General features: G+C 39.3%; 1 protein-coding gene across 1 annotated transcript in view; it reads right to left on the minus strand.

The window, feature by feature from the left end:
* PGM5 (phosphoglucomutase 5) overlaps nucleotides 1-25,279 on the minus strand; it is a 77,574-nt gene that overhangs the window by 49,660 nt on the left and 2,635 nt on the right. Inside the window, exons 2-6 of the mRNA XM_082335426.1 lie at nucleotides 19,436-19,598; nucleotides 16,753-16,899; nucleotides 14,097-14,222; nucleotides 11,363-11,553; nucleotides 10,308-10,462 (exon numbers count right to left, since the gene is read on the minus strand). Coding sequence (XP_082191552.1) covers nucleotides 10,308-10,462; nucleotides 11,363-11,553; nucleotides 14,097-14,222; nucleotides 16,753-16,899; nucleotides 19,436-19,598 — 782 coding nt within the window. The remainder of the gene's footprint in view (nucleotides 1-10,307; nucleotides 10,463-11,362; nucleotides 11,554-14,096; nucleotides 14,223-16,752; nucleotides 16,900-19,435; nucleotides 19,599-25,279) is intronic.

The raw sequence follows: 25,279 nt of genomic DNA on the forward strand, positions 1-25,279 counted from the left end.
CTTTCTGTACGAAGTCCTGAAAGCTGCACATTGCACAACCAATGAACCTGCTCATTTTAGGCTAAGCAGCTATAGCTTTCCGCTCCAGGCGCAGGCCAGAATGCAACTAACTATGAATGAGAGTAAGAGTTGTATGTCATGTAATGCTGCTCTGCAGCTTGCCGTTCCTAACAGGGGCAAGTTGCCTTCAGGCTCAGAACTGGCCAGTGAATCCCTCTCAGACCCAGAAACTATCTGTCTTGTGTGCCAAGTAAAAGGAGGTAACCCACAGGACCACCTAGCCTCTCTTGCCATTCATTCATAAAGAACAACACAGAGTTTTCTACTGATATTTCACAGAACACCAACATGTTTTCTGTCCTTTTCTTCACAAGTAATGAAATGCAGCCACTGAAGAACACAAGATGCAGCATCAATTAATTCTCTCCTGGGAAGTTCAAAAGCATGCAATACATTGAAAGAGGTTCATTCTCATTTTGGCTGAGAAAGCATCTGAGAGCATCTGAGACTGCTGCCATCCTGAGAAGTGTTAAGAATAAACACTTACCACACATACATCCAAAATGTGGCCTGCCATGACCACAGTGGGAGGCACGTTTTCATCAGTGCAGGCTAGGACAATGAAACACTGGATAGCCCAAGAATATGGTGGGCTTGCAACAGCCAAATATACCACACTATACTAAAGCATACCAAATCCAGCATCAAAAAAAAATACAAGGAAGACAAAGAATGCTCCTTGATGATATCCTTGAAAATATTTGCAATGATAAATCACCTCCACTGCTTAAAAAACATTCAGGTATGAAAGCATAACAGCTAGTTTCCAAGCACATTGTAGAAATAAAACTAAGAGGCACAGCTAATGAAAGAACATCAATGCCTTGTAATCACAGCTGTTTTTTTCTCCACAAATCTTTTCAAACATGTCATATCTGTGTAAATAAAATGTTTAGCTGCATAACATATTTGAAAGCTGATATAGAAAAACTACCATTCTTTACTAGACATACAAGCATGAAGAGGACATATATAGCTATTTTTAATATTGCAATGTTATTTTAAAAGTTACAAATCCTGAACAAATTTCCCACCACAGTGCTCAACAACTTTGTATTGAACTTCAAACATGTTAAATTATATTCATGAAGGTTTTATGCAGCATTCCAGAACAGAACTTGTCCTTCTGCTCCCTCTAATTTAAAAACTGCTTGTACGTGACATGGACTCAGTTTGACAGAGGTGTCTTAAAAAATTCACAGCAAGCCTATTCCAGATAAGAGAAAGTGAGACTGATTTATCCTACTGAAGGAAGATAAAAAGAGTGAGGTCACGACTGGCATAACTTGAACAAATCACAGTCACTGAGTGAACGCAGTATCAACCATGTAGAAAGATGTATTTATAACTTGGAGAAGTCTTTACGTTGGAAGAATCCCTTACAGCTCAACAGTAAATGACATCCATGTAGAGAAAGAAATGCACAGCGCCTATCTGGCTTCTGGCACAAACTTCTTCATTAAAACAGGTGATCAATACAGAAGAAGGTTGCAAAGAAACAATAAGCTACAGATTCCCAAGAACAGACAGACAAAAAAAAAAAAAAACCAATGTTGGATTTGTAAATGAAGAATTCAAGGAAATAATCACAAAGACACAAGTGGAATGTAGTGTGCTGTTCTCCATGGCCAGAGGTATATGTTTCTTTAACTGCTACTGCTTGTTAAACAGCAATAAAAGGCCCCATCCATTAATTCATTCAAAAACCTTTTTCAATGTTTACAGAGGAAAAACTAAGCTTTACAGGAAGAAGCAGCAGAAGCACTTACACTGGACAACACATTCCTCAACAAAAACATATAGGAAGGGTCCAGTGCTTCAAGAAGAAAGGTCTCCTTGGGTCTGCATTCCCTGGTTGAGAACTGGGTTTAGACCATTGACTCCCAACAGCACTGTCCCTGCTGGTACCAGGCCCTGTGAACCACTTGCAGAGGAACAGTCAGCCCTTCTTTCTTCACCTTCCCATCAACCTATATAAATTTTTGTGCACAGCTTGACTTTGACATAACACAGTACACACTAGCCCGTTATTCAAGGTTCATGATGCCCTTGCGGTTTCTTTCTATTATAACTGTGTTCTAAATGACAAAGAGAAATGTTCATTATTTGTTACTGGAGATAATTTGCTTCTCTGGTGCTTCCAGGTAGGAGTGAGAGACAAAAGCAAACTGACCTAAGCTGAGAATGAAGAGAGGACCTCTTCTTGGACAATTCCTACCAAACAGCCAACTCTTTCTTTGTTTCCTAATTCTCACAGTGAGGTAAAAACTCCTGGAGCACTGTTGCTCCTCTCTAAGCAGTAAGAGAGAGCAACCCACCTGATAATAATGAGTAAGCAGAAATCCAGCCTTTGCTGCAAGTGGGCAAACTTTCCCAGGTAGTTGGACAAAATAATTGTAAGAAGACAGTTAGTTGAATTAATATTTTTCATCCTGTCTTTGTGTCATTCATTGCTGCTTATAATGTCTGGGGCTCCTGTCCTAAAAAAAACGAGCATACAGAGCCATTTAAGCAAGCTTCCTGCTGTGCGCCAGACAAAATGGACACCACTCCAAACCAGCACTGTGAATTTAAGAGTTCCTTGCTGCCAGGGTCAGCCTCCTTCCTGCACCCAAGACCGCTTGTTTAGAGCTCATCACATCTCTGCTCTTCACTGCATGAAGACATTTCTTTAAACAAGTCAGAACAGTCAGTGTCACTGCAGGCCCCCTTAAAACCTGCCTCTAGCTGACCAGATAGTAAATGAACAATCAGCCGACAGAACACTGATGTGTCAAAGTTGCATTAAAAGATGGTCTACCAGATGTAAAGTGGCAGGGTGCTGCATGGTAAGGTGCTTAGCTTTGCTCAGGGTAAGTATAATCAGAGCACCTACATGCTCTTGAAATGACCTGGCTATAGAAACAAGGCATCAGATAATGCTAGCCACAGTGGTATTCTCTCAACAACCTTCTTTTCCAGTGCCAACTTGACTGCTATTTTCCACACCCATCCAGCTTCGTAATTCCTGCAGAAACAAGTTTTACTCACCCTTGTGATTCTCATTTTGGAGACCATTAGCTAACATGTCAGCCTTTCATTTCCTTTCCTGTTATGCAGACATCAGATAAATCAGAATACAAGGATATGAAAAAAGAATAGTTTGTTAACAGGGTACACAGCTTCACATTCCCCACAAGAAAAAGAACACCAACCTAAGGGTACATATCGCCAGAGAACCAAAGTCTGGAGACGTACTGCCACAATCCTGTTGACGTTGGAGCACATTAAAGCAGATGTTTCCTGTCAAGTGTTACGCTCTCCCTACAGTACATACTAGTATATTCCAGCAGTCACTTCAAGCAAACACATGTAAATGTTAAACATCTTGAGTGAATTCTCTTGTAATCCACTGCTCCATTTGTTAATGCAGTATTCCTAAGCAACATTTACAGTCCTCTGGATTATTGCTTCCTTCTGTTTCAGTTTAATAATGCACTGCGAAAAAATATTAAACAACACATTATCACGCATACAAGTGAAAAAGCATTAGATTTTCTAAATCCCTTCTTTCAAGTACTATATATGATTTTTTTTTATAGCTAAGGAAAAGCTCTAGTACAAAGATTTAGGCTAAACTGTGGCCACACAATATGGGTGCACCATAAGAAGAGGTGGTTTTCATTTGCTCTCTAGCACAGACTTCAGGAGTGAGGCCCATGACCTCAAAAGACAGTAGCCAAGTGGACAGGAATTGATCCAATTCCCTCACACGGCAGCTACTCTTAGTACCAAGGTCAGAAGCGGGCAAAAACAGACAGTTCGGTACACTACAGTAAGATTAATTTTGTAGACACAAATCAAATTACACCTTTCAGACAATAGCAGGGCTCTGATGACCAAAGAAGTGTTATCCCAAAGACACTGTGATGACACCATCAAATACAACGAAGTATTTCTAGCAGCATTCATCTTGCTCTCATGAAAAAAAATTAAGAAATGTTCACATACAAGCTCTTTTTGACCATCATTATCTCTGTTTCCCTACTCCGGTAATATCTGTTGGGAAAAGATTTCCAAGTGTTTAGATGTTTTATGGAGTAGTGACTGTATTATTAAATCCTGTGCTTGAAGTTAGCATTTCCTAACTTCTTCAGGAAGATTAGCAAGTAAAATGTAAGTTTCTTTTGTTTTGCTAGGCACTATTTCTGCTATCCTACTGCATCTACTATTACAAATGTTGCCGTGTCCTTTTCAATCATCTTTATTGTAACACTTTCTCTATTTCTAGTGTTAGAACAACAAAATACAGAAAATAAGAAGTATCAGCACTCAACAGCACAGGAGAAACCTTTAATTACTCTGTTTATTAAATGTGCTTTCCCTCCCTTGTTAATCAAGTGTTGTTCTTATTCTTGTCCATACTATTACATGATGTAGATAACAGTTGGCCTGAAAGTCCTTTTCCTTTATTTATTTTTTTCTAACTCATTAACAAAAAGGACTTTTCAAAGTGTTTTTAAACAACCATTCCCATGGAACTGAATGGTACAGCACATGCATTAAAGGCCAAATTATGACTAACTCAAGATGTCATACTTCAAGATTAAATCTAGCGAGGTAAGTGGGACATGTCTAAGAAACCCATGGATGTCGACTGGTATAAATAAGAACAAAACTTACCACTTAATCTTTGTGTATAAGGTCTGCTATGCATCTACTACCTCACATGGAATAAATGCTGATTTGAATGAATGACAGTCTAGATACGAGAGAAATATTTAAATGTTTAAGGGATTTGTTTTAGATGTTGTACGGAGTGTACGTGGCAGGGTTTGCCAGAGGGGGCCTGCAGGGGCGGCCTCTGTGAGGCAAGGCTGGGGCTGCCCTATGCCAGACACAGCCAGTTCCAGTCAGCTCCAACAGACCCACCACAGGGCACAGCCGAGCCCAGCAGGCAAGCTGGTGGCCCCTCTGGGAAAACATACTTTAAAAGGGCAAAAAGCTGCCCAGCAGTGAGGACTGAGGAACAAACGTCCCTGCGAACACCAAGGTCAGAGAAGAGGGAGGGGGAGGAAGAGCTGCTCCAGGTGCTGGAGCAGACATTGCCCTGCAGCCCACGGAGAGAGCCACGGTGGAGCAGATGGATATTTCCTGACAGGAAACGCAGCTGGCGGAGAGCCGCGCTGGACCAAATTTTCTCCTGAAGGACTGCAGCCCGTGAGGAGAGCCCACGCTGGAGCAGGGGAACAGCGTGAGGAAGAAGGAGCAGCAGAGGGAAGCTGTTACGGACTGACCCCAACCCCATTCCCCATCCCCCTGCACCGCTTAGGTTTATTTATTGCCAATTTTAATTGGCAATAAATTAAATTAATTTTCCTCCAGTCGAGTCTTTTGCCCATGACAGTAATTGGGAAGTGATCTCCCTGTCTCTATCTCAACCCACGAGCTCTTTCATCCTATTTCCTCCCCCCGTCCTGTTGAGGAGGGGGAGTGAGAGTGGCTGGGTGGGGGTCTGGCAGCCAGCCAGCCGCAGTCAACCCGCCATAAGTATTTGGATACATATTTTGATGTCCATTTTAGAAGCACCTAACAAAATCCTTAACATTGGTATAACTACAAATAGTTAATAGTTGCAAAAAAGGCAAAAGCCAAGCAGTTTTGGAAAGTTATGCAAACAGGATAGATTACAGCTAACATCAGATGACAATCCATAACATTTCACTCAAAACTTCTTACTTATTTCATTAAAATCACTATTTGGAAGTTCATTAGAATTTATTTCATTGAGTTCATTTTGACCAATACCCACAAGCTTTCACTGTCAGATGTTTCACTCACCTTAACAATATACTTGCTACTACAACTAGCACTATGTAACACAAGAGTCGTCTTCTAAAGACAAGAGTGAGGCGAGGGATGAGTGCAAGCCTTAAGCAAGGAAGACCTGCCCTCAGCAGAGGACGAACACATTGGGGGACACTTAAACAAACTAGACATACACAAGTCCATGAGGTCTCAGGTGCTAACAGCGACTTCAAGGCCACTCTCTGTTATCTTCAAAAGGTTGTGACAATTGAGGGAGCCTTCTGAGGACTGAAAGCAAGCAAATAGCACTCCTATATTCAAGGGTGGCAAGAAAGAACATCTAGAGAACTACAAACCAGTCAGTCTCACCTGAATCCCTGGGAAGGTGATGCAGCAACTAATCTAGAAATCATTTCCAAACTCGTGGAGGACAAGAAGGTCCTCCACGAGTAGTCAACATGGATTTAGGAAGAGGAAATTATGACTGATCAACCTGATAGCCTTCTACAATGAGGTTACTGTCTCAGAGAACAAGGAGAGAGCAGTAGATAGTCTATCTTTACTTTAGAAAGGCTTTCAACTCTATCTCCCATTACATCATCACAGACAAAATGACAAAACACACAGTAGGTTAAGTCAACAGCGAGGTGGACTGAAAAGTGGCTGAATTCCAAGGCTCAAATGGTTGTGATCAGCAGCACAAAATCTAGCTGGAGGCCAGTCATCAGGGGTGCCCCCCGTAGGTCAATACTGTGGCCAATACTATTTAACATCTTTATTAATGACCTGGACAATAGGGCAGAGTGCGCCCTTAGCAAGTTTACAGATGATACAACACTGGAAGGAGTAATATACCAGAAGATTGTGCTGCCATTCAGATGGACCTCAACAGGCTGGAGAAACTGGCAAACAGGAACCTCATGAAAGTCAATACAGGGCAATGCTGCCAAGCCCTGCACACAGGGAGGAATAATTCCTGGCACCAGTACATACTGGGCGCCAAAAAGCTGGATAGCAACTCTTCAGAAAAGGACCTGAGGTCCTGGTGGACCATGAGTTGACTATAAGCCAGCAATAAGCTTTTATGGCAAAGAAGGTCAACAACATCCTGGGTAACATTAGAAGAGCACTGCCAGCAGGTGGAAGGAATTGAGCCTTCCTCACTACTCAGCACTATCAAGACAAAACCTGGGGTCCTGAGTCCACTTCTGGACCTACTGGAAAAGTTCTGGAAAAGGGCCACAAAGTTGACTAAGGGATGGAGTATCTGTCATACTAGGACAGGCTGAGAGAGATGGGATTACTAAGCCTCAAAGAGAGAAGGTTCAGGGGGGAAATCTTGTCAATGTGCATAAATACCCAATAGGGGGTGAGGGGAGTAACCAAGACAGAGCCAGACTCTTCTAACAGTGCCTAGTAACAGGACAAGACACAACAGGAACAAACTGAAATTCAGGAAATTTTGTTTCTACTTATGAAAAAGCTTTTCTACTCTGAGAGTGGTGAAATACTGGCACAGGTTGCCCAGAAAGACTGTGGAGTCTCCGTCTTTGGAGATACCCAAAACCCAAGTGGACATGGCTCTTAGCAACCCACTCTAGTTGACCCTGCTTTGAATGAGGGTATTGGACTAAATGATGTCCAGGCACCCCTTCCGGCCTCCACTAATCTGTGATTATTTCCTCCTTTTCTGCCAGAATTAATAGTCACAGTACAGTTTTTAAATTAATTTGTAATGCTTCCAGTGCGTAAGCTTGAAGCATGAGCTTTATGGGTAGATATACAAAAGGGTTCTGTGACAGTTGTCCCTGGAGCACACACGACCAGTCCATTAGAAAGGAATAAAAGGGATCAAGAAACAAAAAAAGCAATAGATTTAAAGCATACACTAGTAAGCAGTAACCTGAAACCTACTGCAGGACTTAAGCAAGCAGTGTTATCCATTCTTTTCTGAATGTTCTACTCAAAGCACAAAATATTTTCCTTACTGATTTTATTATATTGGAGGTGAGACATGCAGCAGCAAACACAGAGAGGATGCTGGCCCTTACAGTAAACAACATGGTATCAGACATCACATTTTGGAAGAGAAAGGATTTCCCTTCCTATTGCAGAAGTATAGATTGAGGTTTTAGAATTTTAATACTAAATATTATGCTGGTGTGCTAATTCTACGTAGAATTGCTCAATCTTTCTTTTTTCCTTTTTGCTTCATTGTATTAGGAATATTCTTGTCCGTCCAAAAGGCTTTGTTTTTTCCTTGCAAGTTGGCCAGTTAGTCCATGGGAATGGAATCATGAATGCCTTACTCATATTCTTTTACACCCACTGTCCCACTCTAAGATTTCACTGACGCTAGTGGAACTGTCCCTTATGTTTATAGATACATGAAATTGGAATTCAGTTCAACATGAAACCTATACTGAGAATCAACCTGTTTGTTAGCCACTCCTTCAAGCAATATATTGGATTTCAGAGAATGGCATTCCACGATTTTACTGAAAAATACCTCTTACAGACAACCATCTTTCCTGGAAGTTCAGCAGCTCCTTATGGTGGGTTTCACTGAGAATCCTGGAAGACAGGATGGCTCAATAACTCATGCAGTGAACCTCTGAGGAAGGTGTTTATGATACTCCTTACTGCGTTCCAATCCATGTAGCCAGCCAATATATAGGAAAAGTGACTTGCTTAAGATGAACTACTGACTGTGATTGCAGGTCTAAGGTGCGCTCTTCAATGAGTGAGTTCAGCACTGGCACTCATCAGTTCAGCAGGTTATACAATTTGGGCCACCACAGCATGAGAATCTCTGGACAACATTATGGTATTTTTACAAAAAATTAAAATTCAGTTATTTTGGATTGTCATGTGTGTAAATGAGTCACAAAACAAAAGCAACCAACTTTGAAAACATGTAACTTTTAAATCTTCAGGAAAACAAAGACAACCACAAAATGAAAGAAAAAAAGAAATTCAAGTGTCCTGGATACAGACTGCAAACTTCATAATAATAAATATTTGTAAGAATGGCTGGGAAAATATTTACATGCTTCCATCATTATCAATTCCTCAGTTTTATTTAATAATCAGGCTTAGCTCCACAGAACTAAATAAGGCAGTAATCACCATGAGGCAATCTGTGCTCCAGAAGGTCAAGTAAACATTGTCAGGAACATAATTCAAATAGTCACAGTGTTATTGAAGGGGACTTCAGTATAGTCATACTTTCTGACACAACTACCAAACTTCAAGGCAAGAAGACAGACAAACATATTTAAATGTCACTGTTTCTTCAAGTCTTACAGGAATGCAGATATCCTGGGTTTTACATCCAAAATGAACCTCTCTTTATTTTATATAGTATTTCAATACAATGGCAGCTTTCACTTAAACAATGAGATTTTTGGCTCTCTAAACGGAATAAACAAAATACAGCAAACCCTGACCTAACAGTATTTCCTTAAACTAGACCATCTACCTACAAGTAAGGAATATTTCCCTGAAGACTCTGTCAAGCATTAGAGGAAGCTTCTAGCTCTGAATTTCGTAACTTTCAGAAATTTCCTGAATAGGGAAGCACCCTAATATTCTTGCTTTTCAAAGAGCAATCAACCTTCTCATACGAGCTACGTTTCACTTTAGAATTACTGTTTCCTGATTAGACACATTTAATGGGGGCAGCAGATCATTCCTGTGGTAGTAAAGCTATGCAATCAGATCAACACTGAGACACAACTGACTCAGTGAATGCTCTTTCCACACAGAACATATAAGGCAATAATATTTAGCTTAATCCTCTTATGCCAATATTTACAGAAAATTTAGGTCTGGATGAGACTTGTTCAAAATTCAGCTGCTAACACAGAATGCACATCCAGCAAATCTTTTAAGAGCAGATTGGGCTTGTCAGAAGTAGATTTAGGTATACTTTTAACCTGCCTTGAAACTGGAAATGGATTTCATGACTGCCTGCAGTCCTTTCTGGAACATTTTGTATCATAATAGATGATATATTTCAATGGCTTAAAATAAGGGGGGGAGGGGGTGTTAAATGCTTGTTTAGTACTGAATTGCTACTTTATCTGTTTTAAACGTCCATGATTTTCATAAGCAGGGCTGCTAGATTAGGCTGCAAACCATTATTTACCAAAAAAAAGAGTAAAGTTATTTGGAAAAGGAATTACCAGTCAAGTGTTTGTACTCTCAAAAAGGTTCAACCTATTTATTTCTTTTCCAGGCTGAATTAAACTATTTTCATCCAAGTAAATGTTGGTAAAATTAGTCTAGGTAAGATCAAAATATCATCAGAACTAGCTAAAACAATAAAGCACATAAAGATTGTGAAAATTAGAAGCTCTTATCAAAAGACTTCACAATTTTGGAATTGCTATGTAGTGCAAAACAGAGAGATTACTAATGTAATGACCAAGGTGATATAAATAAATGTTTCGTCTTACTTGTCCAGGGCTGTGCTGGTAGGCATGCTCCTGCCAAATCCTCGGACACCCATTTGACAAAAGTATGGAATGCAAGACAGATTGGCAGCAATTATAGCCAATGAATCCGACGCATTAACAAAGAAACCATTTTGGCCAAGGATCATGTAGCGGTCCTGGAGAAGAAAAGAAATTCAAAAAAAACATCTTAAATTTTATGTTTTGGAGAGTGGTAATTTCTTTTATTAGATCCACTGTAGGTAAGGAAAAAAAAGGACAGGTTTTGGGTTACTTGCATCCCTCTTCAGGCAGAATAATTTATTGGTATCATCCTGGCAGGTTTATAATCTCACTATCACACCATCACTCCCTCCAGCCTTGCAAGTCAAAGCTCGAGATCAGTCCCTAGCTTCAGCCTCCTACACGACACTTCAGTAGGTCTGTTCCTGCCAGGGAATGCTTGTGTAGGAGAATCCTTTTGCCAATGACACACACTATACAGGGAGTAGGAGGGTGTTTTGTGTTTACTGACAACAGAAAACAGCTTCGGTTCTTCAGAACATTTTCATCTTTCTCTCACCCTGTCAGGACAGAAAGTCGTTTCTGTAATACTTTGCTGTTTATAATGCTGATAATATGACATTAAAAAAAATTAAAACAGAGATTATGATTCAGTGCTTTATTTAGCTAAAAATCTCTCGATTTACGCTGTTAACCAAAAAGGACTTAACTTAGTTACTACTTACTGTGAAGCAAGTCCGTATTATCTATGTATGCTGTCTCTTCCTAAACAGGGAATAAAAGTGTCACACCAGTACAAGATAAAACCAGCCTAATATTTAAAGAATTCTCATTCTGCATTCAAATCCTGCTTGATTTGCAGTCATCTGCAGAGACAAATTACAACATATGTGTCCGATTTATGGGTTGCAAATGCTGTCATCTGTACCTGAAAGTAATACCACTTTCAGCTTCCAGGGCTTACTGAAAAGCAAATAAATTATACTTACATGTCCCATACCTGACCCCAGACAAAACAACTATGGTGAAACCTCCAGACAGATCAAAATACTTACACCGTCAGCATCAAAAGCAGCTCCAAATCCATACTCGCCACCTCTCATAGCCTCCAGCAAGGCAGTTGCGTATGTTAAATTGGGATCAGGAGGCTGCCCACCAAAATCCTCCAGAGGAATACAGTTTATGGCAGAATTTGCAGGAGCTCCCAATTCATCACACAGGATTCTTCTCACATAAGGTCCCATAACTGCAAAAACAGAAATCTGCCATGCAATCACAAAAGCGTATGCTTGACATTCCAATTTTTCACGGCACCGTGGAGACTTGATACAAAACATACTTTCAGCAATTCTATACATCTGTCCTAGCAACTAAAAGCAAACTATTATTTCACAGAGGAGTATGTGATTGTCCCCCCAGTAAATAATCAATTGGCAATTCAGCATTAAAAACACAGTTCCCCACTAGTGGAAGTGAAAATGTAATCACTGAATGGTGAAAGATGCAAGTTTTATTTACCCATTATTAAGTAAAACAATTATCATGCACCTAGAGGGTTTTTTCTCACTAGAATAAAAATAAGATGCTATTCTATGTATCCTGGAATGCAAACAGTTTAACACATAATAGCAAGGAAAGTAAACAGTAGGGGAATACAAATGGGAAATAAACTTACCTCAACATTCCAATTCATGTTAAGATTACAACTGGTTTGTCCACCAAAGAATTTTGCCACATTTTAGTTACTACCATGCAGATAATAAACAAAAACTTTCTCAAAACTAACTCCAAAATAACTTCTTCATTTTGTTAAAGATATGGCCAACTAAGACGCCAGCTCATGCTACTATATATCATAATTATTATATGCATTTGGCAGCTGAACGGACACTAACAACCGACTGAGCTCTTTGCATCCCTGAGGCAGGTGTGAAGAGGTCACTCAGAGGTAAAAAATTCATGAGTGATTGCTTGCTCTCTCGTGCTCTGTCTTTCTCCTACCTTACTCCCAAATCTTGCTAACTGGAGCAACTGTAACCCAAAGTAAAACTGTGACAAACTTGTGTTCAAGAAAATTTAGGTGCTAACTCTGTAAAATATACAGTAAACAATGATTCAGGTTCTTATCAAGAACCTGACAAATTACTCTGTTCTACACTAATGTTAAAGTATCAATGCTTACAGGCATAAAAGCATATTCCAGAGGTGCAGAGCTGAAACAAACTTTGGAAAGACAGTTTGTCCGTGTACACATGCGATCCTCTCTAATGTTCACTATATTGTGGCTGGTGATTCACTTCTGGCTAATGCATCTCATCCAGAAAGTCTTTTGATCTGATGCCACCAAGAGAAGGACAAACCCCAACTATCTTTGGTAGATTGCTCCAGTGGTTATTCACTGTTACCCATAAACAAGTGAGCTACATTTCAATTTGAATTAGTCTGGCCTCAACTTCTCACTATTGATTGGTTTTGGTATTTTGGGGAATAGAAGACTGAGAAATAATTTTTCTGCAGAATAAAAAAAACCAACCTTTCTCTCTGTTACAAACAAATATTCTTGTATACGCTTACTGTATGTGTACTATGTATCACAGTATGGCTACTTCTCCACCCAGATACAAAGTCATAAAGCCAATTCTCTGTCACCTTGTAAATAAAGTAAACAAACTCAGTCCTTTAAAATCTTTGTGATGCATCAGTTTTCCTAACCCTGAGCCAGACTATGCATCTTTTTGACCACATGTAAAATTTTTCAACACTCAGTTATAGATCTGGACATCAGAGCTCTATAAACTATTTGAGTAACATTCCCTCCAGTAGTGTACACAATGGGAGGCAGTGCCTTCCTCATTGCTCCCTCTGCATTGTTCAAGGACATCATCTGCCCTTTTGCCACAGCCTGGCAAAACTAGGTGTTCACACTGACTGTATGCCCACTATAATCTTTTGAACAGTGACTGTCACACTGTAACAGATTAAATGCTTTACAAAAGCTCTGTAAGTCTATCCAGCTCCCTTTATTGGTCTGTTTTTGTAATCCCATTAAAGAATGAAACCTGGTTTGTTTGATGGAATTTGCTTTCCATAAGATAATGTGGAACAGCTTTACTTATATTCCTATCCTTCAAGCAATTATCTGTAGAAACCTATCTTTATTTTTTCATGATGTAGCCTAAGACAGATCTCATACTAATCTATGTTTCCCCAAGTGACTCAGCTTATAATTTTTTAATATTGGCACAAAAACAGTCCCCTTGCTGTCTCCTGTGACACTTTCTTTTTTCCTGCCCCCAGTACACTGGAATTTTTTAACAGTTAATGTTAGTGAGACAGAGGTCTCAGCCAACTCCTTAAGAACTCTTGGGTGCAATTTATTCAGACTTAACTAACTTGATACTAGTTAGAATTTACTCTTAGTAGAGGCTGCCTTGTAACCTCCTTGGGTACTGCACACTGCAACATACTTCATCACCCTCTCATGGCAAGACTACCTCATCCTGCTTGCTTCTGAATACAGAAAGAGAACGTTTATTGGACACATATGCCTTCACTTCTTTACCAAGAAACATAAACCTCTTTGCCTAATAAGGGCCTTAACCCATTGTTAAGACTGACTTTGTTACTAGTATAATGTTCAAATCCTTTCTTATTACTATTAACCTTACTAAAAAGTCTGACTTTTATATGCTGTACCTTTATTGGGAAACTATTGCAGTGTACCATCTTTATGGGGAAGCTATTGCAATGTACCTACAATTTTGTCCTGATAACAACTTAAGTTCATACCTCCATTCATGGCATCAATCCGTATTTTAATCTGGTTGGGTCCGGTCAGCAAATTTCTGATCGCATTGAAGTCAAAGATACTTCGAAGGAGATTGAGGTAGATATCCACAGAATCCACAATTTCCACTAGAAAAATTAGGTAGAAAAAAATCGCTACAGTTCACACATGGGAAAATAGCTCTTTCAGCACACTCCCACCAGCCATGCACCTCAACTAAAATCAGAGCGTGCAACCTCTACATAATATGGATTTGATCTGAAGCCCATAGAGGCAAAGTCAAAGACTTCCACTGATTTCAGTGTGGCTACCATCAAGCTTTAAGCCTTGCAAAGATCAACAGTTTTGCCTGCTAAAGGACTGCAGAGATAATGTAAGTTGACAGTTCCTATTTCACTGAAAACATTCATAAGAGTACATTGTATCAAAGTAAGCTCTTTATTTATCATTCACTACATCACTGAACAACTTCTCAAGATAAACAGGTTTATTGTCAGAGGATGGAAGATGCCCATGCCGAGTTGAAGCCACACATTCTATTCTTCTATCTGACAGCAGTTTTTGTCTGCATCATTCCATCAGGAGAGACATACAGCCTATTTTTCTCGGTTTTGGCACCTGGAATATCTGTCTCCAGTTTGTTGTCAATCTACCACTATAGTTTTGCATTTTTAGATCTCACTGATTTAGGAAAGTTAGGCTCAGACACAACATCTGTCTTTTGCTAAGGTCTTGCTAATTTGAATTCTAAATTCATAAAAGCAGATAGCTACAATTCTTCTAGTTCTTTTGGATGTAAAACATTAAACTAAAACAAATTAATGAAAGTGAGTCTGTCATAATGAAAGCAGTTACCAAGCAACTGTCAAAAGCCATGCTTCTCAGTCATCTTGGAATGTATTACTTTTCCTGATTAAATTAAAAAGCTTATGTTATGCAAATGTCTTTTTATCTGGTTAAATGAGTATCTTGAAATATTTTAGTTACAAGTTAAATTATTACTTAGAACATCAGCCAGTTTTTCTCAGAAACACTGACCTCACCCTAATGCTCTTCTTTAGTATAACATGAAAATGACACAGACATTTTTTGAGCCTGAGAAAAACACTTAGAATAGGTTGTGATGATACACTTAAATGGAGAAACAAAAAAAAAGGTTCTCAAGGCTGAAAAACAACTTGTAAAACCTATGTGAAAATGAGCTAATTCTATGGTATATGTTGAAAGTCTCAAGGATTCACCAAAATTACATTACTGCATATCTTCTATGCCCTGCTCCTAACAATGTTTAAGTAGGCTCTAAGCTGCACACATCTGAACAAATGCCTCAACTTCAGTGGAGCTGCTCACACACGTTAAGATAAAGTACGTGTAGGATTAAAGTCTAAAAATTACTTTAGCTCCTACCAAATCCAACTGGTTTACTCTCAGTTTCTTCAACACCTCTGTAGCTTTGATTCACAGGATTTAGTTCATACAACGGAAAAAGCAGAAGTTTTAAATACATCAGATGATAGTATCTTAAAATACTTTTTAAATTATTTTCATTCTTTCTGCACTTTCATTCTGCATTCAGACCTGTGTAAACGATACTTATTCATGCACTTGTAAGCCAATTACATTGCTTTCGTAGGGATTCCTGGCAGCTCTACTGTCCCAGGACAATGTGTTCTGGGAAAAGATGACTAGGAAATTATTTTCCTTAGAAAAACATTCAGACAAATTGCAATTATTTTTAATCCATTTTTATAGTACCTGTAGGGAGAGGGGATGTCTCATTTTCATTTAGAAAAATACAATTTGGAGAGATTAAAAAGTTGAAAAAGCAAAATTTAAAACTGTGGCAATCACATGATTCCAGAGTGGTCCTAGAGCTGAATCATCTTTGCTTTTTGTTTGCCTAAAAAGCCAAATATGTTCTTTGCAATCAAAAAAAAAAAAAAAACCAACATAATTTAAGGATTTTTTAATCAAAAACTTTATTTATCAAAATGTACTTTGTCTCAAAATACAATGTTTTGGTGGAAAATAAACTGGCTTTAATTCTACAACATCACGAATGAGGAAGAATTCTTGAAGCCACACAGAGTTTTACAGTATTTGAAATACTGTCTGGACCCCTTCGTTTGCTTTTGACTCCTTCACGACAAAATGGCTGTGTTAGCTCTTCTTAAATCAAGTGTAGGCATAAAAGTACTCACGTGCTTAAAATTAAACATGTGCTTAAGCACTCCCTTTACATTTGGAGTCACTGGATGTATAGTGCCTTACACATCCCACAACTTTTCAGAAAGAGCAGAGAATGAATAAACTGAGACTCTCATGAACTCTTTTGTCAATTAGACATCCATTAGCAAACCATTCCTAGTCCAAAAATGTTTGTGTTTGGTGTTTAACTACTAGCAAGCCTAAGCACATATATTTGGCAAAGGTATTTGGCTAAATGATGAGACTTGATGCACTTCAAGTCTGTAACTCAGCTTCCTTACGTGCAAAACAAATGCAACACCTACCTATAGTGCCTAATATTTTGCGAACTTGTAGTAAGGCATTTTGAAGAATTAAAGTTCTGTTTAAATAACTACCCATTATCATTCTGCAGCAATTCTAATATTCAGAATCAATGGACGTAGCATGCACAAAAGCACACACTGATACCTCGGAAAGGTTTGAATTTGTTCTCCAGATCAAATTCTTGTCTTCCTAGGCGTGATAAATCAACTTTGAGATCGGGACAAATGGCATATTCCTCCAAGGTTTTGCTGATTTGATAGATTTTATCTGAAACCATATCTGGAGCAGGTCCTATAAGAAAAAAGAATGTGGTGGGTCATTTTTTTTTAAATGAAGGTTCTCTATTTAAAAAGTGAGTACTATAGCAAATGTTTTTCTGAATATATTGGAGTTGCTAAGGAATAAACCCAAACAAAGAACTATAGTAAATAAGGTCTCTTCTTTCAGTGTAACACAGGTCTAAGACATTATTGTAAGAAACAAAACATGGAAGTACAGTGTGTTACTTGCAACATTTTGATTCACATGGAGTATTTAAATGAATCACTATCCAAAGCAGGGGGGATGAGGGAACCAAAAAACCCACAGCCATCTTTCTTTGGGTTTATTGCTCAAAGACTGCCATTTTTCACTCTACACAGAATCTCAATATACATATTAAAGGAAAACCTGTCCTTCAGCAGCAGTTTCTGGTATTTCATAGATAGGGCTTTCTGCAAATGCATGCTTGTGAAGGTGAAATAGCTTTGTGTTTCACATTATTTCATTAGACATAATTATCATTTTAAAAAATCTTACCAGTTTGACAGTGGTGTTGTCTTGCAGTTTTCCTCCAATGGCTTAATGAAATGTATCTTTGTTAGAATTCAAAATAATTTAATTGCTGAACTGGAACAGTTATGTCATTCAGAAACAGAAATCACATCTTACTTGTGCATGACTTTTATTGCCAAATCCTGAAGATCGGCTCTATTTTTGAAGATTTACTGTCAATCAAATAAAAGTTGCAGGCTTGATGCAAAAATTACCAGATGAGCTATGCCATATGTAGTGCAAGAGTTGAGTCTCAGTTACAACAAAAGTCTTTTCTGGCTTATCTGATTCTTCATTGCTTGCATTAAAGCCACACTTCCACTCCGAAAAATTACTTCCTGTATTCTCTTTTACGTACTCTCTCTCCTAATCCAAGGCCTCTGTCTTTTCAGTGCTAACTTCCCACTCCTCTAGCAATGCTGCTATATTCAGTGCAGCTTTGCCACGTAAATTACTGTGTTCCATCTCAGATGCAGTGTACCAGATGGTCCAAGGCAATACGATAAGCAACAGTCACTTAACTCTTCATTTGGCTTAGAAAATGACTTCTTATTCATCGAATCCAAACCCATCCAACAGGTAAGGACAGGTTTCATTAGCTCCAGATCATCCTTGTATTGTCTACTGATATTTCCAGCTAAGGAGATCTCACAGTGTCGCTCTGCATTCTCTCCTACAGCTATAGAAACAAACTGCTTCTGCCTGCCCTTGATCAGCAAAACAGACTGAATGAGAATGCAGCGCAACAACCGCCTTCCCTAGGAGCTTGTCATGCCGCCTAACCATTCTCTTGGTTCAAAAGCCTTGCCTAATACTTAACCCACATTTTCTCAGCTGCAACTTAAACCAACTACTTTTCATTACGTCCCTGCTGATTATCGTAACTAATTGAACCTTGTGACCTGCACTTGAGGAGTGTTTCATATTTAAAGCTTAATAGCCTGTTTGAATTTTCTTTAAAAAGGCAAAGTACACTAAAAAGAATGCCCCACCAACTGTTACTCATTTATCAAACAGATTTTAGGTGTACATGGTGTTTTAAAGTTTATAGAGTGCTAATGCATCTAATGGTTTGGCTCTGGTATGTTTGTGCTGTGACCCTGGCTTTCTCACTGCCTGACCTTACGCAGTCCCTTTAATCTCTCTGGGATTCAAGCCTATTCTGTTTATAAAATCACACTGCTTTAACCATGCATGTTTTTCAATTAAACGAGGTACGAGGGAGAAGCATTCCCTTCTCTAGTTCTTCCACCTTTAAAATGGGGAATGAAACATTATTTTAAGAGCACTTTCAGTTTTTTAAGATGGAAAGCACTCTACTTGTGTGCGGTATACAAGGTGTCAGCAATTGTCACTGAGCTGTTTTATGTGTATACACAGATCTATAACATAAAACATACACAATGTATAACATACCTACATGTGTTAGCTTGCCCATTTTGGAATACAAGACATTAGCTATATAAACAAATTCCATTATTCAACAGTGGAACTGCAATAGTTAAAATGGTACAACCCTCTCCCTGGGTAAGAGCAGTTATTTCCTGGGTAAACATGAGAAGTACTTTCTTCCATACAAGACAATGAGTTACACTGCTTACAGCACTTCTGAAATTACATGCTTTAAAGTAAATGCCAAGACAAGCAACGCAGAAATATAAGCAAAACAGAGCTCCCTCATAGGCATCTTTATAAAAGGATCAGAACTGTTACAATGACCTGGCAGACTACACAAAATGCTATAAAAATGGGATGGCAAACCTCTTGTTTACAGAAATCTTACAGCTACCACAAGGACTTCAGTGAACATTTAATGCTTATTGTACAGGCCGATGTAAACAAATACGCTCCTACTATTGAAAGAAAAAAAAAAAAAACAGATGCATATCTTCTTCACAGTTTTAATAGAATAACTGAAAAGCACATAGGTAAGGTCAGCTAGTCATCCTTGTCAGCTTATTTTCATCACACCGATATGCAGTGCTGTAATGTGTTATTAAAAAAAAAAACCTACCTCCATTGGCAACCTCAAACTTGACTCCAAACTCTCCTCCAGGTCCCCCAGGACTGTGGCTAGCTGTTAGGATAATTCCACCAGCTGCTTTGATCTTCCGGATGATACATGAAACAGCAGGTGTGGATAAAATACCATTCTGTCCAATAACCAGTCTGCCGATCTAGGTGGAAAAGGAAGTCAAAATACTCTGAATGGTTCTAAACTTTTGAAAATTAATAAACAAACACATGCACACACATATAGGCATACGTGTATAGGATAGAAATTGTAAAGTCCTAGTACGGAACCTACTCTTTTGCAGAGAAATATATGTACGTGAGTTGGTTGCATACTAATCTGGAGAGCTAACAAAAAATATTGTATCCCAGCACATTCAACCCCAGTGGCCTGTGTACTGACAGTAAAGCAAGAGCACAGCCATGGTAGTGATTTGCAAAGCTCCCAAGCATAGCACTGGGCTATGATCCTGCTACCAAACCTTTCCAGGTATCCCCATGAACCAACAAATCCCCTCAAATATCAATATAGTTTAGGGCTGACTGTGTGGATGCAGTTTGCAGGGCCGTGGCTTTAACTAGCCTAAAAGAGAAGAGCAATCAAACTGTCTTTCATGGAGTGGCCTTTCAGTGTAATCACAAACATCACTACATGCGAAGACCTGTAGTCTCTGCAAGCTACATCTCTATTACCACAGCACCCCTGGACATCCTGCCCCATAGACACCATTGCTCCTCCTCCAGCCATCAGTGACTCCTTGGCTATTCCAGATGAAGAGGGTGTGTTTCCCAGTGCACAGCTGAGCAGGGGAAGTTCCCACCATTCTTAAAGTAAAAAAACCTTTCAGGTGGTGTTATTAAATACTGACTCAATGTGTTTGGTATTATGTGCAGTTCCACTGCAAGGTTCCAATTTCAAAACCTTGCCTTCATCCCCTACACAGTTACTACAGTTTCAGCTCAACACAAATAATCTAGGAGCCAACCAAAAATGTATTTACAAAGAAATATGAAAAGGTTCCAGTTCGTGGGAAACAGGCAGATACAAAAAAATGAGGGGAGAAAGGGAGGTTAGCGTCACAGATGAGAACTGAGGCAGCTGCATATGGACCTTAAAAGCATATTGCCAAAGTTTGGGTTTTTTTAATATCCTCACTTTTAAAAAAACCCACAACCAACCAAACAAAAAAACCACCCACCACTATTGAGCAGTAGTTTGGGAAGGGGGTGGGAGGGAGAGACGGAGGTAGGAAGAGGTAGAATCCTTCCCGCTCCCCATCTAAAAGCACACTGGGAGTTCAACCTCAGATTTCCTTCTCTAGTTTGAGGGAGATTTGATAGCTCTACTGTCTGTGTGGCAAAGCAGCAGCACAGGAGGTGCTGCCTCCTTTCTATAAAGAGCCGTTCCTTCATATACAGATGACCACCTTCTGGGTCCAGCACTTGTGTGAGGCCCTTAATGGTGCAGTTCCAAATAATTTCAGAAAAGCAAAGGATTAATAGATGATTTACTTCGCCAGTTTTTGTGAACTATTTTAATAAAAAAATAAAGATTTCTACATCAAAATGATCAACTTCTAAAGTAAGCACGAGTTACTTTTTGCTACCCCTCACAAAGCAGGAACTGTGGTCAGCCATTTCTCTTTCACTGAGAATTACAAGATCTGCTTTCAAATTTAAAAAAAATGTGCAGAACAATGCATTCTATTAACTGAGATTTCCACCTCAAGATTCGGTGACAGGATGATTGTTTTTCTACCTAGTTCTGTTTTCACAGTTTTTGTAGACAATTTTGAAGCTTATGGACTGTTGCTAGAAAACAAGAAAGCTATCAAAATTGTAAGTAAAACTGTAAGTATCCTTGTTGATTGTCTGCAAATCAGCAGAATCCACATTTTCTATTTCAACAGATTATTTTAAAGCAGTGCTTCCACTGACATGGCCAGTTGGTGAGGGTGGAGTGTATACACGGTTAACACATATACCACACAGCTGAACCTCATTTCTGCTTGCTTCAGTGGTGTTGAACAATTTTACTTCCTATTTAAGCCTAGCGATACAGTTTCATTAACCTACAACTGAATGATTAAGAGCACTGCCGTCTTCCTTCTCATAGAACCTGATGCCGATTATAACATAAATACCTTTGATCATTTGTGGAACAAAACATACCAGCGAATAGAGTTTTCCTTGAAGAACAGATTAAATGTTATGCTTGTGTACTGTGACAGCATTTACTTGCGAGACTCTGTATCGCTTTTTGACTTTATCTCTCTCCTGCCTTCCCACTCTTGCTTCTCCCTGAAAGTAAAACTAAGCAGTAATTTACAGCATGTATATTTGTAAATCTCTCAATTTATCATAATTTACAGACCTTAGGAGCAACAATAAAGGTATATTTCCTCCACTCCTAGCTCCAAGCCAAGAGAAGCAGCTGATTAAATGTTACTTCACTGATTACAGAACAAAATTGGTATCTCTCTTACTGATCAGACTTTTTCACATTTATGTAGTATTCTTCCCAACCTTTAAAACTCTTGTAAATCTCCAAATGCTACATTTATATTTTATTTATTCAACTGTTTTCAATACTAGAGTACTTCAAAAATATTTTCTATACAGCCCTACTTGTTACCACAGAAATGCAATTCCTACATTGTGGAACAAGGAAGACTCTTTTATTTTTTTTTTCTTTTTTAAACCAGAAGCGTTTCCAGTTGTTGTGGGCTGACAACTGACAGGCACAGTTTTACCTCAGAAAATCCGTAGGGTAAAACTCCATCCATCAGGATGGGCCCTGAAATCACTAGAAGCTCTAGCACGTGCTTTGACACACTTTTAGAGTCAAGCTCAAGAAAGAAAACTTTCCATTAGCCACATAATTTACTGTTTTATTTAAACCAGTGCCATGTAAATAATTTGAAAGAGAAATAGAGATTTTTTCCAAATTGTTCTGAATTTGAGTGTGTCCTTTTATGGCTTCTTTTCAGTCCATGAAGCAGCTTTTGGACAACATGCCATGTCTTGCTAGACTGTTCTATTTATGCTGTCATTTAATCACTATTGCCAATTGTACTGAAGCATTAGAAAAAACACAGGACACTGGGAAACAGACTTCAACAAACTCTCCTCCAGTCTATACAACAGCCTACCCATGTACCTTTATTATGGAAATAAAAGCATGACGAAAATAAATACTGAAAATGTTTGTTTTGAATATTGTCTCTCCCTTTTCTAAACTATGAAGCATGTAGAAAGCTAGAGCAATGACTCAATCTTCCAAATACAGCTGGCAGAAATGGGTGCCAGCTCTTAAAACAGTATTGTGTATGGGTAAGCAAAAGGAAGATGACAGGAATTACATTTTGCAAAATGCTTGAAAACAACAACACTGAATCTATCTTGAGGTACTCAAGTATAAATGCATTTGTACTTGCATACAGGCTTATCATGAGCACATATTCTCTGTACTTCTAAATCTAAACTAGTGAGGTTTAGATTTTTGCCTTCATGCACACTGAAACTGTTTTTTTAAAGTAAGTAGAATACTTAGATTATTCAGGATGCACAAATTACCTGGCACTCTCTCTTCACCATATTTTCATCTTTTTCCTATTCAACAGATGTTGCACAAACCAGTTTTCCCATTTTTCTGGACACCAAATATTAATACGAACAGGATTAATTTGCTTTGCCTTCAGCATTTGTCATAAGGCTATTATTTCTGTACTACTTAGAAATATTATTTATTATATTAATCTCTATACTATAGAAATACTGCAATTTTTAGTATTCTAAATTAAGGATGTTGAAAGTGAAGTTACATGAATGATACACGTATATTTTATTTGCAGTGACTACTGCGAAGAGCTTTATCTTATGTGAAGGTCTTCAGTGCATTTACAAAACTCCCTGAGGACAGTGCAGACCCTAAAAGTGTACACATGCTACCAATCTTCCTCTGCTCCCTTCATTTTGGTGGCAAGAATGCACAACCTCATCCTCTCTTGGCGCAGAAGCTGTTCATTTTGTCTCTGAACCAAACACTAAACTGCCATTTAATTAATTTTAAGAAACAAACACTCAGATTTACAGACTTCTTGCAATCTGGGCTAAAACAGTAACCAAATAATGTCCACGTACTGACTCACAATTGAAGTTCCAGCAATATCCTTCTGAAAATCTTGGACAGTTTCATAGCATGGGAAGATTATCTTTGGAATTCGAAAACTTGCATGGCTACGAGATCACAGGCATGTCATGTCTCTTCTAATACTGTGCCCCTACGCCACATTCTATTTTGTCACTCTGCTTTTAGTAGCAACAGCAGAAACAAAGACCATGATCCTCAGCAAACTGTTACAGCTGAAAGAATAGTCACCCTAACAAGTACTTGACAAGAACATTTTTATGCAATATTACCACTTGCAGCTGTGCGTTTTCAGACGATTCAGTTGATTATCATGGAGTCACTTAATGCTTTTTTTTATTATTTTTCCCAGCAATCTCTCACATGCCTCAGTCAATTAAACTTGAAAGAATATGAGGCAAGCAGATTATATCCCGGACAGCACGGGGCTCTGCCTTCCTATCTTTTACTATAGTATCCTGAAGATGACTGAGCACCACACTCAATGTAGAGGCAAATACATCAGTCATACAGGTCTGGGGAGGAAGGGCAAGATCCGCATGGAAGACCACGGAAAATAAAACCAACACGGTATTATAAAGAAGACAACTGGAAAACTCTCTGCCATCTCAAAGTTCTACAGCATTCCTAGCAATACTCCCTGATCTCTCTAGGATGCTGCTATGACTTTCCATATTCAGAGTATGATCATCAGCTTCTTATCTGCCACTGAGACTCATACATAGCAGCTTCTCATTTAAACCCATCCTAAATTTTGCATCAAAAATGAGACGCCACATCCAGCTGATGGGTCTAATGGAATACTTGCATTTAATTTGTAGTGGAACTGTATTATAAACGATGGAGCCTTTTACCTCGGTTCTTCCAGACGTTGAGGTACAAGGACACTACTACTGACAGGACACAGGTGAAAAGGGAAATAGAGCCTCAGACACTCTTCTACCACCCAACATTGCAAAACTGCTTGTTGCAATCCAGAATGGTGCAGGACCTCTGCGTGGCTTTCCTCACACTCCGCCACCCTCCCATGACAGGCAGTCCCTCACCCAAACGTGTTTGCTGCAGCCCCAGCTGTGTGACCCACCGAAGGGTGGCTCTGGTTGGCCACCTCCAGCTCTGAACCGAGAGATGTGGTGGAGCACATGCTGAGGACAGCTGCAGGGCACGGACCAGCCTGTAGCCGTTGCCACCCGTGGAAGCCTATGCGGGCTACAGCTGTGAGGTGCGTACCTGCAACCCCAAGCTGGAGGGCACGAGCCAGAGGGGCTGGAGATGAGAAGGCGGCAGGGCAAGCACTGGCAGCTGACTGGGCAGGGGGCCTCATCTCATTCCTTGTACCGGGGCCTATGCCAACTGTGCTAGGCTGTTAACGCAGGGGGAATGCGGGGTGAGTCACCAAATTAGAACAAGGGGAACCTAGCAACTCTAAAGGGCAATACATTTACAGTTGATAATAGAAAATCCCTTTTATTTTTGTACTCAGCAGGCACAATTAAACGTAACACTCAGTATGGGTCTTCCAGGAAGGAGATTCAAGTTCAGTTTATCAGCACTGCGTGGCTGTCCCTCTCCTGGCACGCCGGGGTGGCTAAAGGTTTTGAATGCAACTCCAAGGCTTCCACACATTTCATCCGATCCTGCCTACACCAGCTCACTTCTTTCCTTGTGATACTGGCTACATGCCTTCTAGTGACA

Source organism: Platalea leucorodia, assembly GCF_965183815.1.
Source record: "Platalea leucorodia genome assembly, chromosome: Z".
Classification (NCBI taxonomy): Eukaryota; Metazoa; Chordata; class Aves; order Pelecaniformes; family Threskiornithidae; genus Platalea; species Platalea leucorodia.